We start from the raw sequence: 13904 nt of genomic DNA on the forward strand, positions 1-13904 counted from the left end.
CAGGCCAAGGACTCTGCAATGAGAACTTCTTAAAAAACATTTTTAAATTAATTTAGTTGAACTTCTTTTGTTGTTTTTTTTTTGAGATGGCGTTTTGCTCATGTTGCCCAGAATGAAGTGCAGTGGTGCCACCTCAGCTCACTGCAGCTTCTGCCTCCTGGGTTCAAGTGATGTTCCTGCCGCCAACACGGCTAATTTTTTGTATTTTTAGTAGAGAGGAGATTTTACCATGTTGGCCAGGCTGGTCTCAAACTTCTGACCTCAGGTGATTTTGTCTGCCTCAGCCTCCCAAAGTGCTGGGATTACAAATATGAACCACCAAATCTGACCTTTTTTTTTTTTTTTAAGACAGGGTCTCACTCTGTCATCCAGGCTGGAGTGCAGTGTCTTGATCACAATTCACTGCAACCTTGACTTCCTAGGCTCAAGCCATTCTCCCACCTCAGCCACCAAAGTAGCTGGGACTACAGGTGCATGCCACCACACCGGGCTAATTTCATTCCCTTTTTTTTTAGACAAGAGTCTTGCTCTGTTGCCAGGCACCAGGCTGGAGCATAGTGGTGCGATCTTGGCTCACTGCAACCTCCGCCTCCCGGCTTCAAGCAATTCACCTGCCTCAGCCTCCCGAGTAGCTGGGAGCACAGGTGTGTGCCACCACGCCCAGCTAATTTTGTATTTCTTAGTAGAGACGGGGTTTCACCATGGTCTTGATCTCTTGACCTTGTGATCCGCCCTCCTCAGTCTCCCAAAGTGCTGGGATTACAGGCCTGAGCCACCGCGCCCGGCCTCATTCCTTTTTTGTAGAGATGAGGTTTCTCCATGTTGTCCAGGCTAGTACAATGAGATCTAAGCATGCTTCTTCAAATCAGTTCACTCCACCCCTTGCCTCTTCTATCTGTATAAATTCCCTTCAGTTCTCTATGTAAAATTGTGTACACAAATGACATCGTGTAATCATGTTGATATGTGCCCTACATTTGAAGCCATATTTGGGTTCAAGGTACATCCCACCTCCTGGCTTAAAAATAAGAGTAGCTAGTTTTGGGTTGTGCAGTTCTTCCTGTCCTTTCAACTTTGTCAAAGTTACCCCTGAATCAATTAAGTAGGTACTGAAAAATGTAAATAAAAATGAAAAGTGAATTGTTCCTCTGGGTTCATTTTCACATGGTCTGGGAAGAAACCTGAAGAGTTTTTGGGCATGTTGCTAAGTTCGACTTGTCTGTATCTTGTATATTCAATTTGATTAAAGCTAAAGAGCTTTAATCAAAAAACTGTTTAGGCTGGGCGTGGCAGCTCACACCTGTAATCCTAGCACTTTGGGAGGCTGAGGCGGGCGGATCACCTGAGATTAGGAGTCCAAGACCAGTCTGGTCGACATGGTGAAACCTGGTCTCTACTAAAAATACAAAAAAATTAGCCAGGTGTGGTGGTGCACACCTGTAATCCCAGCTACTCGGGAGGCTGAGGCAGGAGAATTACTTGAACCTGGGAGGTGGAGGTTGCAGTGAGCTGAGATTGTGCCATTGCACTCCAGCCTGGGTAACAAGAGTGAAACTCTGTCTCGGGGGGAAAAAAGAAAACAAATAACAAAAAGAACCCAAAAACTGTTTGAGGGACTCAACTAATTTCTTTTCAGACAACTGGTAGTTTTGTCTGCTTGCTAGAATAACTGTCTTGTTTGAACTGTAAAGTTTAATAATAATAAAAAAAAAACCTCCCGCACTCTCACACATTTACAAGGTTGATTAATGAATACCCAATTATTTGGGAACTATCTCAACACAAGAATTAATATTTTAAAAAATATACTTGGCTGGGCAGGGTGGCTCATGCCTGTAATCCCAGCACTTTGGGAGGCCAAGGCGGTTGGATCACAAGGTCAGGGGATGGAGACCACCCTGGCCAACATGGTGAAACCTCGTCTTGTAAAAAAAAAAAAAAAAGACAAAAGAAAGAAAAAAATATATACTTGACCTTTCATATAAAACAAAAGAATTATTTACCTGACCCGTCTCTTCAAATCTTTTTCTGTCTGCACTGTCGATTACATATATCTACAAAGGAAAAGGAGAAGGTTATTTCAGTGAGCAGAGATGGAAAAGACAGGGCAATTTCTGCAAAAGAAGCAGGTGATCGGCAGTCAGTATATTCCAATGAGCACAGCATACAGAAATTGGCGATTCTCATCTCATTTATGACAGCCAAAGAAATAAACAAATTAATTAAATAGGGATGCCTGGAAAATACCTTCAGTAACACTTCAAAGTCTAGGAATTCAGAAAAAACAAGTGGGATAAAATGCTACATTTGATGGGCACTGGACATGTCACTAAACATTCTTCCTATGTCTATTAACCCTCATTACAACTCTACAATCTAGATTTCACTATTTTCCCATTTTATTCATAAATAAACATAAACACAAAGTCAAGTAATTTGCCCAAATTATATCTGGTACTTGAGAAAACTGGGATTCAAACTCAAGGACGTAAGTCCGTAGCTGCTCTTAACCCGTCTGCTATGCTGCTTCCCAGACCGTCAGAATGGAAGGGGTGGTGTTGTGATTTACAATCCTATTTTGCACAAATCTCAAAGTACCATTTGCAGCATTAACTATATGCTGCCTTCAGGGGCTGATAACAAAAGAGACACAGTTGGGGTAAGACCAAATACTGGAAACAGTAAGGGCACAGTCTTTGCCAGAAGTGAGATTTATTGTAAACTACAAATCCCAAGATTTCTCCCCATCCCTCAATATTAGTTATTGTCTGAATAATATCCTACAATGATAAGAGAAATAAGGTAACACATACACAAGAAAGAGAGAAAGAAAGAAAGAAAACAAAACAAAACAAAGGAAGGTCACCTATAGTTACGTCAGCCAAACACATTAACCATTTTAATTTCCTATGGAAAGTTCCCTTTTAACCCTCCTTCAGATGAAAACTAAAAAAGAAATATAGAGATATAATTTGGTAGTTTTTTTTCATTAAATGATGTATTAAATGTTTTCTCCCTAATCTAAAAATTACCAATCTTTCAAACTTTAACAAATTAAAAATTGCTATTAGACTAATGATAAAACAGAAACATTCTCTTTTAAAAGAGCATATCCAACTAAAAACACACGCAATCTTCAGTTCTTACTACATACCTTAAATTACATAAGTTACAAGCATGTTTGTACTCAAGTCAAATTCTGTGCTACACTGAAAATCTGCTCTTTAGAAAAAAAAATCAATTAAAATTCCTCCACTTAATGCTCTATTTAGAGTCAAAAATGCTAAATATTATAAGAGAAACCAAATTTAGCTCTTTCTCTCAAGAATACTCTATATTTCAGAGCCGGGCATAGTGGCTCATGCCTGTAATCTAAGCACTTTGGAGGCCAAGGCGGGAGGATCACCTGAGGTCGGGAGTTCAAGACCAGCCTGACCAAGATGGTGAAACCCCGTCTTTAAAAAAAAAATTAAAAAAAAGAATACACTCTATGTTTCTACTTAGAGACTCATAGGAGAGAGGGTGAATATGTTTGGTTTCAATATTTTTTGTGGCATTTTCATTATTGCTCATTATTATTAGTGTACTCTGATTCAGTATCAATACATGCACTAATGAGCTCTGCACACCGCAGATACCCAACATTCTATGCTGTCTGATAAGTCACTAGGCAGAATATGGTGGTCACTCAGTTTTCTAGCAGTGAGGTTCACCTAGAAGTAGCAGGCAGAGTATAAACACACATACAGAAAGAAGAAATGCAATGGGAGAGTGAACCTCAATATAAAAGACCTCATTCAAATTATTTGGTAGTTTACGGTAGGCTAGAGTGATCTTCACTCAAGCAATAGTCCAGGAAGATGTGAGGGAGAGCCGGGCACAGTGGCTCATGCCTACAATCCCAGCACTTTGGGAGGCCAAGGTGGATGGATCACCTGAGGTCAGGAGTTAAAGACCACTCTTGCCAACATAGAGAAACCCCATCTCTACTAAAAATACAAAAATTAGCTGAGCATGGTGGTGCACACCTGTAATCCCAGCTACTTGGGAGGCTGAGGCAAGAGAACTGCTTGAATCCAGGAGGTGGAGGTTGCAGTGAGCTGAGATTGTGCCACTGCATTCCAGCCTAGGTGACGGAGTGAGACTCTGCCTCAAAAAATACATACACACATATACATATATATATATGAGGGAGAAAAGAAAGATGGGGTAATTGCTAGGAGGGTCTGGAGCTCAGAGGGCAGCTGGTGGCTATGTACAGGTCATCTAGCAAGAAAAGAATTACAAAGCAGGAGAAAGGTGTGCTGGGGGCAAAGGCTATGAATAAAGGTGAGGGTAGGAAGGAAGAGGCTGAGACAAGGCTGATATACAGCGGTATACTCTTGTCCTGATTGTTTCCTCCCCACCTCCTCCCAGTGTCTCCATGCAGTATCTGTTTCATTCTGGACAATAGCTAAAGAAAAGGATTACCTTTAATTTTTAAAAAACAGCATAGCTATCATTAAACTTAGTCATGTAAAAATTTTTAAAAAGTCTTTTAAAGTTCCAAACAAATTAATAGTCAAAAGTTTTTCTGGTCCTTTCCCAGAAAGTATCAGGGAAAGTTAAAACATTTATTATGCTCCTGACTCATCTTAAACACTACAGACCCTCACAAATAAATCATGAAATCTACTGGAAAGTAAGGTTATAATCCACGGCACTCAGCATGATGCTTCAGGCAAAGCCAATTCACATCATTTTTTTTGGCATTTGTTATGAAATGCTTATTTGGTTATGGGAGGAGGACCTAGAGAAAAAGATCTTGTCTTGATGGAAGTTCAGCCAACTCCAGATCACCAGAGAGGGCTCGCCCGGCATGTGGACGGAAGGCTCTCTGTTCCTCCACTTCTCCTCCTCCCTGGTCTGGCTGCCACCTTTTGGCCATTTCATTACTCCTAAGTATAGCATTTCTCCACTAGATGTGGACAGCAACAAGAAGGAGTGACACTAACCAGTGTGGCTTTTTTCTTGATAGCTTGAGTGAAAGTCTACGGAAGGCTGGGACTGACTGGTTAACTTGTGGTTTTCTATTACATGTGCTTCCTCTAGCTTCAGTGGTATGGATATGTAAGTGTAAGAGATTTGGAAATGATACGAGATGGTTATCTTGTTTTAGGGTGTTTGAGATCTCACTTGATGTCCTACACTTTAGCTATGGAAATGATTACAACGTTATTTATTTATTTTATTTTTTTGAGATGGAATCTTGCTCTGTCACCCAGGCTGGAGTGCAGTGGCGTGATCCTGGCTCACTGCAACCTCCGCCTCCCAGGTTCAACCAATTCTCCTGCCTCAGCCTCCCGAATAGCTGGGATTACAGGCACCTGCCACCACGCCAGGCTAATTTTTGTATTTTTAGTAGAGACGGCATTTCACCATGTTGGCCAGGCCGGTCTCAAACTCCTGACCTAAAGTGATCCACCCACCTTGACCTCCCAAAGTGCTTCGATTACAGGTGTGAGCCACTGTGAGTGGCCTACTTTGTTTAAATTATGTTAAGTTTAAACATAAAGCTGATATTAATAATAATACAGTAAGTGATTAGTAGTAACATGAATATACCTTGAAAAGACATTGATTTTTATCTATCAAAAGGCTGTTATTATTTCTGGGCTTAAATAGAAAAGGAAGACACCCTATCCCCTCCCTTCCATCATACTCCAAGTTTTCTTAGTCACTACCCTCAAATTAATACAGCTGAAGTCAGATGTTCTCAATGTCATCTTCCCTAAGAATAATTCTGTTGCTACTAGGAGTTGCCCTGAGTCTTTCAAACCTCTTTAATTTTTTTTTGAGATGGGGTCTTGCTATGTTACCCAGGCTGGTCTCAAACTTCTGGGCTCAAGGGATCCTCCCACCTCCGCCTCCTGAGTAGCTGGGATTATAGGCATGCACCATCAGACACAGTCTAGCGAACCATTTAATTTAATACTCCAAAGCAAGGGTAGGCAAACTTTTTCTGCAAGAGATCAGCAGTCAATATTCTAGCCTCTGTGGCCCATACAATCTCTTTCACAATTCTTGAATGCTCCTGTTATCGTGAGAAAGCAACCACAGAAAATCTGTAAACAAATGTATGTGGCTATGTTCCAAGTGAACTTTATATAGACACTGAAATTTAAATTTCATATAATTTTCACATGTTGTGAAACATTATTCTTTTGGCTGTTTTCCCCCCCAACCACTTAGAAATGTCAAAACCACTCCTAGCTTGAAGACTATACAAAAATGGGAGGTAGGCTGGATCAGTTTGCTGACCTGCTCTAAAGTAAGATTGGATATGGTACTCTAGATAAATGGGAAAGAGTGAACCTGGCAACTCTTGTGTCAAGCCTCAAGCCTGCTCTTCTAGTCTTTTTCAACCAACAATGGAAGACTATTAAACACAGACAAACAAATAAAACCCATCCACCACTGCCACTCTAAGCTGCTACAAAACCGGCAGACAGGGCTATTGGTCACAAGGCCTTAGAATCTAACCCCAGGGACTCAGCTGCTCACCCAAACTTGTTTAATCTCAAACGGCACAGGAAAATAATGAAAGGTTGATTCACAATCCAAAATACTATCTTATACTAGTGCCTAGTAGAAGGATGTAGCTGGAGAAAGCTTCTCTAGGGTTGCTGCGAACCGATATTTGCTGGATTGTCCATTAATTCCTGAGTACTCTCAGCTCATGAGAATGTGGAATCCAGGGTTATATTATATTACAATGACCTTGCAGTCTACCCTCAAGGTATTAGAGCTTATGATTTAAAATTACTCTTACCTGGAGACCAGAAAGTTTCTAAGACCTCCTTATGGAGACTTACAATCACTAATGTCCTTACATACTTCTCTTGCTTGGGTATTTCTTTCAAGATACCTTAATCCAGCAGATGAACAGATAGGAATGTAATTTCTGTCAGTCACCTGCTTTTTCCTAACTCTTAATTGAAAGAGGAAAAGGGATTCTATAGCTTTTGAAACATGTATAGGCTTTTTAAAGTGTTGGATTCACAGGACTGAGGAAATTGCATAGAGTTCTATATACATCCCCCTCTCCACCCCCACCATTTCCCCTGTAACATCTTGCATTAGTGTGGTACCATCTGTTACAACTAATGAACGAATATTGATACATTAGGTTCATTCTTCATGTTTTAAAGTTCCATGGGTTTTGACAAACCCCAAATGTCATGTATTCACCATTAGTTTCACACTGAATCGTTTTCCCCTTCCGGAAAATCCCCTGTCTGTTGCCTATTCATCTCTCCCCTCCCTCCCCCGAACCCCTGGTAACCACTAATCTTTTACATAATAGAGATTTTACTAATTTCTATAGTTTTACCTGTTTAAAAATGTCATATAGTTGGAAATATATAGAGCATGCATCTTCCTCAGATTGACTTCTTTAACTTAGCAAAATGCATTTAAGGTTCCTCCATGTCTTTTTTTTTTTTTTTTCTTTTTTTTTGAGACTAGATGGAGTCTTGTTCTGTTGCCCAGGCTGGAGTACAATGGTGAGATCTCAGCTCACTGCAACCTCTGTCTCCTGGGTTCAAGTGATACTTCTGCCTCAGCTTCCCGAGGGGCTCGGATTACAAGCATGCACCACCATGCCTGGCTAATTTTTGTCTTTGTTGCTTTTTTTGAGACAGAATTTCGCTCTTGTCACCCAGCCTGGAGTGCAGTGGCACGATCTTGTGGCACGGCAACCTCTGCTTCCTCAGTTCAAGCAATTCTCATGCCTCAGCCTCCCATGTAGGTGGAATTATAGGTGCCAGTCACCACTCCCAGCTAATTTTTGTATTTTTAGTAGAGATGGGGTTTCACCATGTTGGCCAGGCTGGTCTTGAACTCCTGACCTCAGGTAATCTGCCCACCTCAGCCTCCCAAAGTGCTGGGATTACAGGTGTGAGCCCTCCATGTCTTTTCATGACTTCATGCTCATGTCTCTTTATCACTGACAATATTCTATTATATGGGTGTACCACAGTTTGTTTATCTATTAACCTATTGAAGGGTATCTTGGTTGGTTCCAGGTTTTGGAAATTAGGAATAAAACTGCCATAAACATTCCTATGCAGGATTTTGTGTGGAATATCAATTTCCAACTAACTAGGCAGATATCCTGGAGTACTGCTGGACTATATGCTAAGACTATGTTTAGCTTTGTAAGAAACTATTCTGTCTTCCAAAGTAGCTGTACCATTTTCCATTTCCACCAGCAATGAAGAGGAGTTCCTGCTGCTCTACATCCATATCAGCAGTTTTTTTAAATTTTAGCCATTCTAGTATGTATTAATATGTAGTACTGGCCAGACGTGGTGGCTCATACCTGTAATCCCAGCACTTTGGGAGGCCAAGGCGGGCAGATGACAAGATCAAGAGATTAAGACCATCCTGGCCAACATGGTCAAACCCCATTCTATTAAAAATACAAAAATTATTTCCAGTGATCCTAGATTTAAAGTAATACAAATATTTTTTTAAAATACCAAAATTAGCTCGGCACACTGGTGCATGCCTATAGTCCTAGCTACTTGGGAGGCTGAGGCAGGAGAACTGCTTGAACCTGGAAGGCAAGGTTGCATTGAGCTGAGATCACCCCCCCTCAAAAAAAAGTACCATATTATTGCTGTTTTAATTTGTAAATCCCTAATGACATATAATACTCAACATTTTTTATATGCTTATCTGCCTTGTTCAGTGAGGTGTCTGTTCAGATCTTTTGCCCATTTGCAAAACCAAGTTGTTGCTGTTGTTGTTTTTTCCTGAGATGAAGTCTCACTCTGTCACCAGGCTGGAGTACAGTAGTATGATCTCGGCTCACTGCAACCTCCGCCTCCCAGGTTCAAGCAATTCTCTTCCCTCAGCCTCCTGAATGGTTGGGACTACAGGCGCATGCCACCACACCCAGCTAATTTTGTATTTTTACTAGAGACACAGTTTCACCATGTTGGCCAGGATGGTCTTGATCTCTCGACCTCGTGATCCACCCATCTCAGCCTCCCAAAGTGCTGGGATTACAGGTGTGAGCCACCGCACCTGGCCTTACATTCTTGAGTTTTGAGTTCTTTGTATATTTTAGATACAAATACATTTTTTTTCCTTTTTCTTTTTGAGATGGAGTTTCGCTCTTGTTACCCAGGCTGGAGTGCAATGGCACGATCTTGGCTCACCGCAACCTCTGCCTCCTGGGTTCAAGCAATTCTCCTGCCTCAGCCTCCTGAGTAGCTGGGACTACAGGTGCGCGCCACCATGCCCAGCTAATTTTTTTATTTTTTTTTAGTAGAGACGGGGTTTCACCATGTTGACCAGGATGGTCTTGATCTCTTGACCTCGTGATCCACCCACCTCGGCCTCCCAAAGTGCTGGGATTATAGGCGTGAGCCACCACGCCCGGCCACAAATACTTTAACATACATGTGTTTTGGAAATATTTTCTCCCAGTCAGTGGTTTGTCTCTTCATTCTCTTAACAGTCTCTTTTGCAGAGCAGAAGTTTTATTTAATTTATTTTTTTGAGTCAGGGTCTCATTCTGTCACCCAGACTAGAGTGCAATGGCGTGATCACGGCTTACTGCAGATTCAACCTCCTGGGCTCAAGTGATCCTTCCACCTCAGTCTCCCAAGTAGCTGGGACCACAGGTGCACACCACCATGCCTACCTAATTTTTAAATTATTTTTTGTAGTGACAGGTCACACTATATTGCGCAGGCTGGTCTTGAACTCCCGGGCTCAAAGCATCCTCCTACCTCGGCCTCCAAAAGTGCTGGGATTACAGGTGTGAGCCACCATGCCCAGCCAGGGCACTTTTCTAGGCACTGGGGATACAACAGTTTTTTAAAATACAAAAGTTCCTGTCCTCGCAGAACTTACCTTCCAGTGTGACAGAAAGGTAATAAATAAAAATATGTCTGATGGCAATAGGTAGAGAATTTGCTGATGGATCAGATGTGGGGGGTGAGAGGAGAGGCAGCCAAGGATGACTGCGTTGGTTTTGGAGGAACGGGACTGCCGTTTACTGAGAAGACTGAGTAGGGTTGAGTAGGACAGGATGAAAACAGGTTGGTTTTAGACATATTGAGGTTGAGGGACTTAGCAGCAACGGAAGTGGAGATGGCAAATAGGCAGCTGGCTTATATAGTCATGTGTTGCTTAATGATTGGGGCATGTTCTGAAAAATGCATTCTTAGGCAATTCTGACATGGCGCCAACATCATACAGTGTACTTACACACCTAGATGGTCTACTACACACCTAGGCTATATGGCATAGCCTATTGCCACAGGCTACAAACTTGTACAGCAAGTTACTGTACTGTACTGAACACTGTAGGCAACTTAAAACAATGGTAGGTATTTATGTATCTAAACATAACTAAACATATAAAAGGTAATGTGTTATGACAGCTATGTCACTAGGTGATAGAAATTTTTCAGCTCTATCATAATCTTTTTTTTTTTGAGACGGAATTTCGCTGTTGTTACCCAGACTGGAGTGCAACTCCAGTTGGCTCACTGCAACCTCCGCCTCCTGGGTTCAAGCAATTCTCCTGCCTCAACCTCCTGAGTAGTTGGGACTACAGGCGTGCAGCACCATGCCCAGCTAATTTTTGTATTTTTAGTAGCGATGGGGTTTCATCTTGTTGACCAGGATAATCTCGATCTCTTGATCTCATGATCCACCCGCCTCAGACTCCCAAAGTGCTGGGATTATATGCATGAGCCACCGTGCCCCGCAGCTCTATTATAATCTTAAGGGACCACTATCATATGAGGTCAGCCAATGACCCAAGTGTTATTATGTGGCACATGACTGTATATGAAACTCAAGTTCAGGGGAGAATTCCAGGCTAGAGATGATAACTTGAGGTTCATAAGCATGTAAGTGGTCATTAAATCCTTCAACTTAGACAAGGTCACCTAAGCAGTGACTCAGAGAAGAAAAACAGCGATGGACCTCTGGGACTCTCTATTTGGAAGTTGAGAGATTTGAAAAAAAAAAATAGCAGGCCGGGCGCAGTGGCTCATGCCTGTAATCCCAGCACTTTGAGAGGCCGAGGCGGGTGGATCATGACGTCAAGAGATCAAGACCATCCTGGCCAACATGGTGAAACCCCGTCTCTACTAAAAATACAAACATTCCCGGGCGCGGTGGCTCACGCCTGTAATCCCGGCACTTTGGGAGGCCGAGGCGGGCGGATCACGAGGTCAACAGATCAAGACCATCCTGGTCAGCATGGTGAAACCCTGTCTCTACTAAAAATACAGAAAATTAGCTGGGGGTGTGGTGGCACACGCCTGTAATTCCAGCTACTCACGAGGCTAAGGCAGGAGAATTGCCTGAACCTAGGAGGCGGAGGTTGCAGTGAGCCGAGATCGCGCCATTGCACTCTAGCCTGGGTAACAAGAGCGAAACTCTGTCCCAATCAATCAATCAATAAATAAATAAATAAATAAATTACTGGGCGTTTGGCATGCGCCTGTACCAGCTACTTGGGAGGCTGAGGCGGAAGAATCACTTGAACCCGGGAGGCGGAGGTTGCAGTGAGCCGAGACTGCGCCACTGTGCTCCAGCCTGGCGACTGATCAAGACTCTATCTCAAAAAAAAAAAAAAAAAAAAAAAAAATAGCAATGGAGATTTAGGAGGAATAGCCATTGAGGAGGAAAACCAAGATAGAATGGTGTCTTGGAAGCCAAGAAAAGACAATGTTTCAAAGACAGCATGACCAATGTTAAATGGGCTGACAGGTGAAGTGAGGCTAGTACTGAAAACTGAACCCTACTTTTAGCAATGTGGAATTATCAGTGAGCCTGAATAGAAGGCTCAAGAGTAACTGGGAGGAGATAAAGGAAAGAGAGCACAGGAAACTCTTTTGAGGAGTTTTTCTATACAGGGAGGCTGAGGAGTGGGACAGTATCTGGAGGGGATGTACGGTCAGAAGGAGTTTTTGGGGGCTTATATTTTTCTTTTTCTGTTTTTTTTTTTTTTTTTTTTTTTGAGACAGTCTCACATTGTCACCCAGCTGTAGTGCAGTGGTACGATCTCGGATCATTGCAATCTCTGCCTCCTGGGTTCAAGCAATTCTCCTGCCTCAGCCTCCTGAGTAGCTGGACTATAGGCACGCACCACCACACGTAGCTAATTTTTTTGTATTTTTAGTAGAGATGGGGTTTCACCATGTTGACCAGGATGGTCTCGATCTCCTGACGTCGTGATCCGCCCGCCTCAGCCTCCCAAAGTGCTGGGATTACAGGTGTGAGCCATTGTGCCTGGTCTATTTTTTCTTTTTTAAGCAAGAGAAACTATAGGATATGTTTATATTGATAGGGATGATCCAGAAGAGAGAGACACTTAGGAAACAACAGCAGAGGGTGAAGCTGTTTGAGATACAAGATAATTTCTTTTTCTTTTTTTTAAAACTTTCTTTTGAGACACAGCATCACGCTGTCTACAGGCTGGAGTGTGGTGTCCCGATCTTGATCTGGGCTCACTGTAAACTCCGCCTCCTGGGCTCAAGTGATCCTCTCACCTCAGCCTCCCAAAGTGCTGGGATTACAGGCATGAGCCACCACACCTAGTCTAGATGATATCTATTATTAATGAAGACATAGATATGGCTTCTATTATTGGAGTTTATTGCCTATCATCATAATTGATGTAAACACAAAGTTTTGGCTAGAGGTTAGTAAAAATGACATGCACTTTTTCTCCCATCTAAGTTTATGAGCCCCTCTAGTTTTAGGGTATGATTATGAGAGTATGTGGCTGAGGTAGAGTGGATGACAAGACCATGGAAGGAGGGCAGGTGAAGGAACTGAGAGGCTAGGGTTTTGTGGAAATCATGTATGTGGACAGTGAAATCTCTAAGAATTCTGAAACAGCAGTGGTCCTAAAGCAAGTGACAGAGAGCTAGGAGCTCTGGTCATTTAGCTTCCACCTGAATGAATGCTGCCTGAGTTAGGGTATTCCCAATGCATGAGGCAGTTTCTCCTGCTTCTGGATGATTGTAATTATAGGAAACTTCTTCCTTATTCTAAATTACATTCTATCACCTGATATTCCCCATCTTGCTCCTGGCTCAGCCCTCTAGAACTATTCAATCCCACTGACTTAAGATAATTCTTGAAGCAGTCTAGACAGTTCCAAATGTTCTCTTTTCTAGGAACAACACTGTCAGGTCTCTTGGCCACTCCTTATACATCATGGTTTCCAGTATTTTCACTATTTTGGTTGTTCTCTTTGGTATACACTTGATTCACTGTCTTCCTAGGGGTGACAGTCAGTGGCATGATCTTCCGACTTCCCTTCTGCTATTCAAATCACTATGGCAATTAGTAAACACTTTATTTTGCCAAGATGGGTGTGGGTACAACATTGTTACTGAGCGATAGCAAAACATCTTTTTTTTCTTCTTTTTCCTTTTTTTTTGAGACGTAGTCTTGCTCTGTCTCCCAGGCTGGAGTGCAGTGGCATGATCTTGGTTCACTGCAACCTCTGCCTCCCAAGTTCAAGCAATTCTCTTGCCTCAGCCTCCCAAGTAGCAGGGATTACAGGTGCCCGCCACCATGCCCAGCTAATTTTTGTGTTTTTAGTACAGATGGGGGTTTCACCATCTGGGCCAGGCTGGTCTTCAACTCCTGACCTCGTGATCCACCCAGCTTGGCCTCCCAAAGTGCTAGGATTACAGGCGTGAGTCACCATCCCACACCAAAACATTTTATATAAGTTATACAAAGATGTTTCTTCATTTCTTCTTTATAATCTGCAGTCTTCTCCTATCCCTGCTAAATTCACAGTGATTAATATTATGGCTATGGAATTACTGCCAAGAAAGAACATTACAGTGTCCATGTTTCTAACACATGGCAGA

At 42.3% G+C, this 13904-nt stretch overlaps 1 protein-coding gene across 5 annotated transcripts in view; it reads right to left on the minus strand.

Moving 5' to 3' along the window:
* ARL3 (ARF like GTPase 3) overlaps positions 1–13904 on the minus strand; it is a 40172-nt gene that overhangs the window by 13261 nt on the left and 13007 nt on the right. For all 5 annotated transcript variants that reach the window (XM_002756561.5, XM_009010205.3, XM_054243282.2 and 2 more), the window contains one exon: positions 2004–2054. In XM_002756561.5, the coding sequence (XP_002756607.1) occupies positions 2004–2054 (51 nt within the window). The remainder of the gene's footprint in view (positions 1–2003; positions 2055–13904) is intronic.

The sequence above is a fragment of the Callithrix jacchus genome, chromosome 12, assembly GCF_049354715.1.
Source record: "Callithrix jacchus isolate 240 chromosome 12, calJac240_pri, whole genome shotgun sequence".
Classification (NCBI taxonomy): domain Eukaryota; kingdom Metazoa; phylum Chordata; class Mammalia; order Primates; family Cebidae; genus Callithrix; species Callithrix jacchus.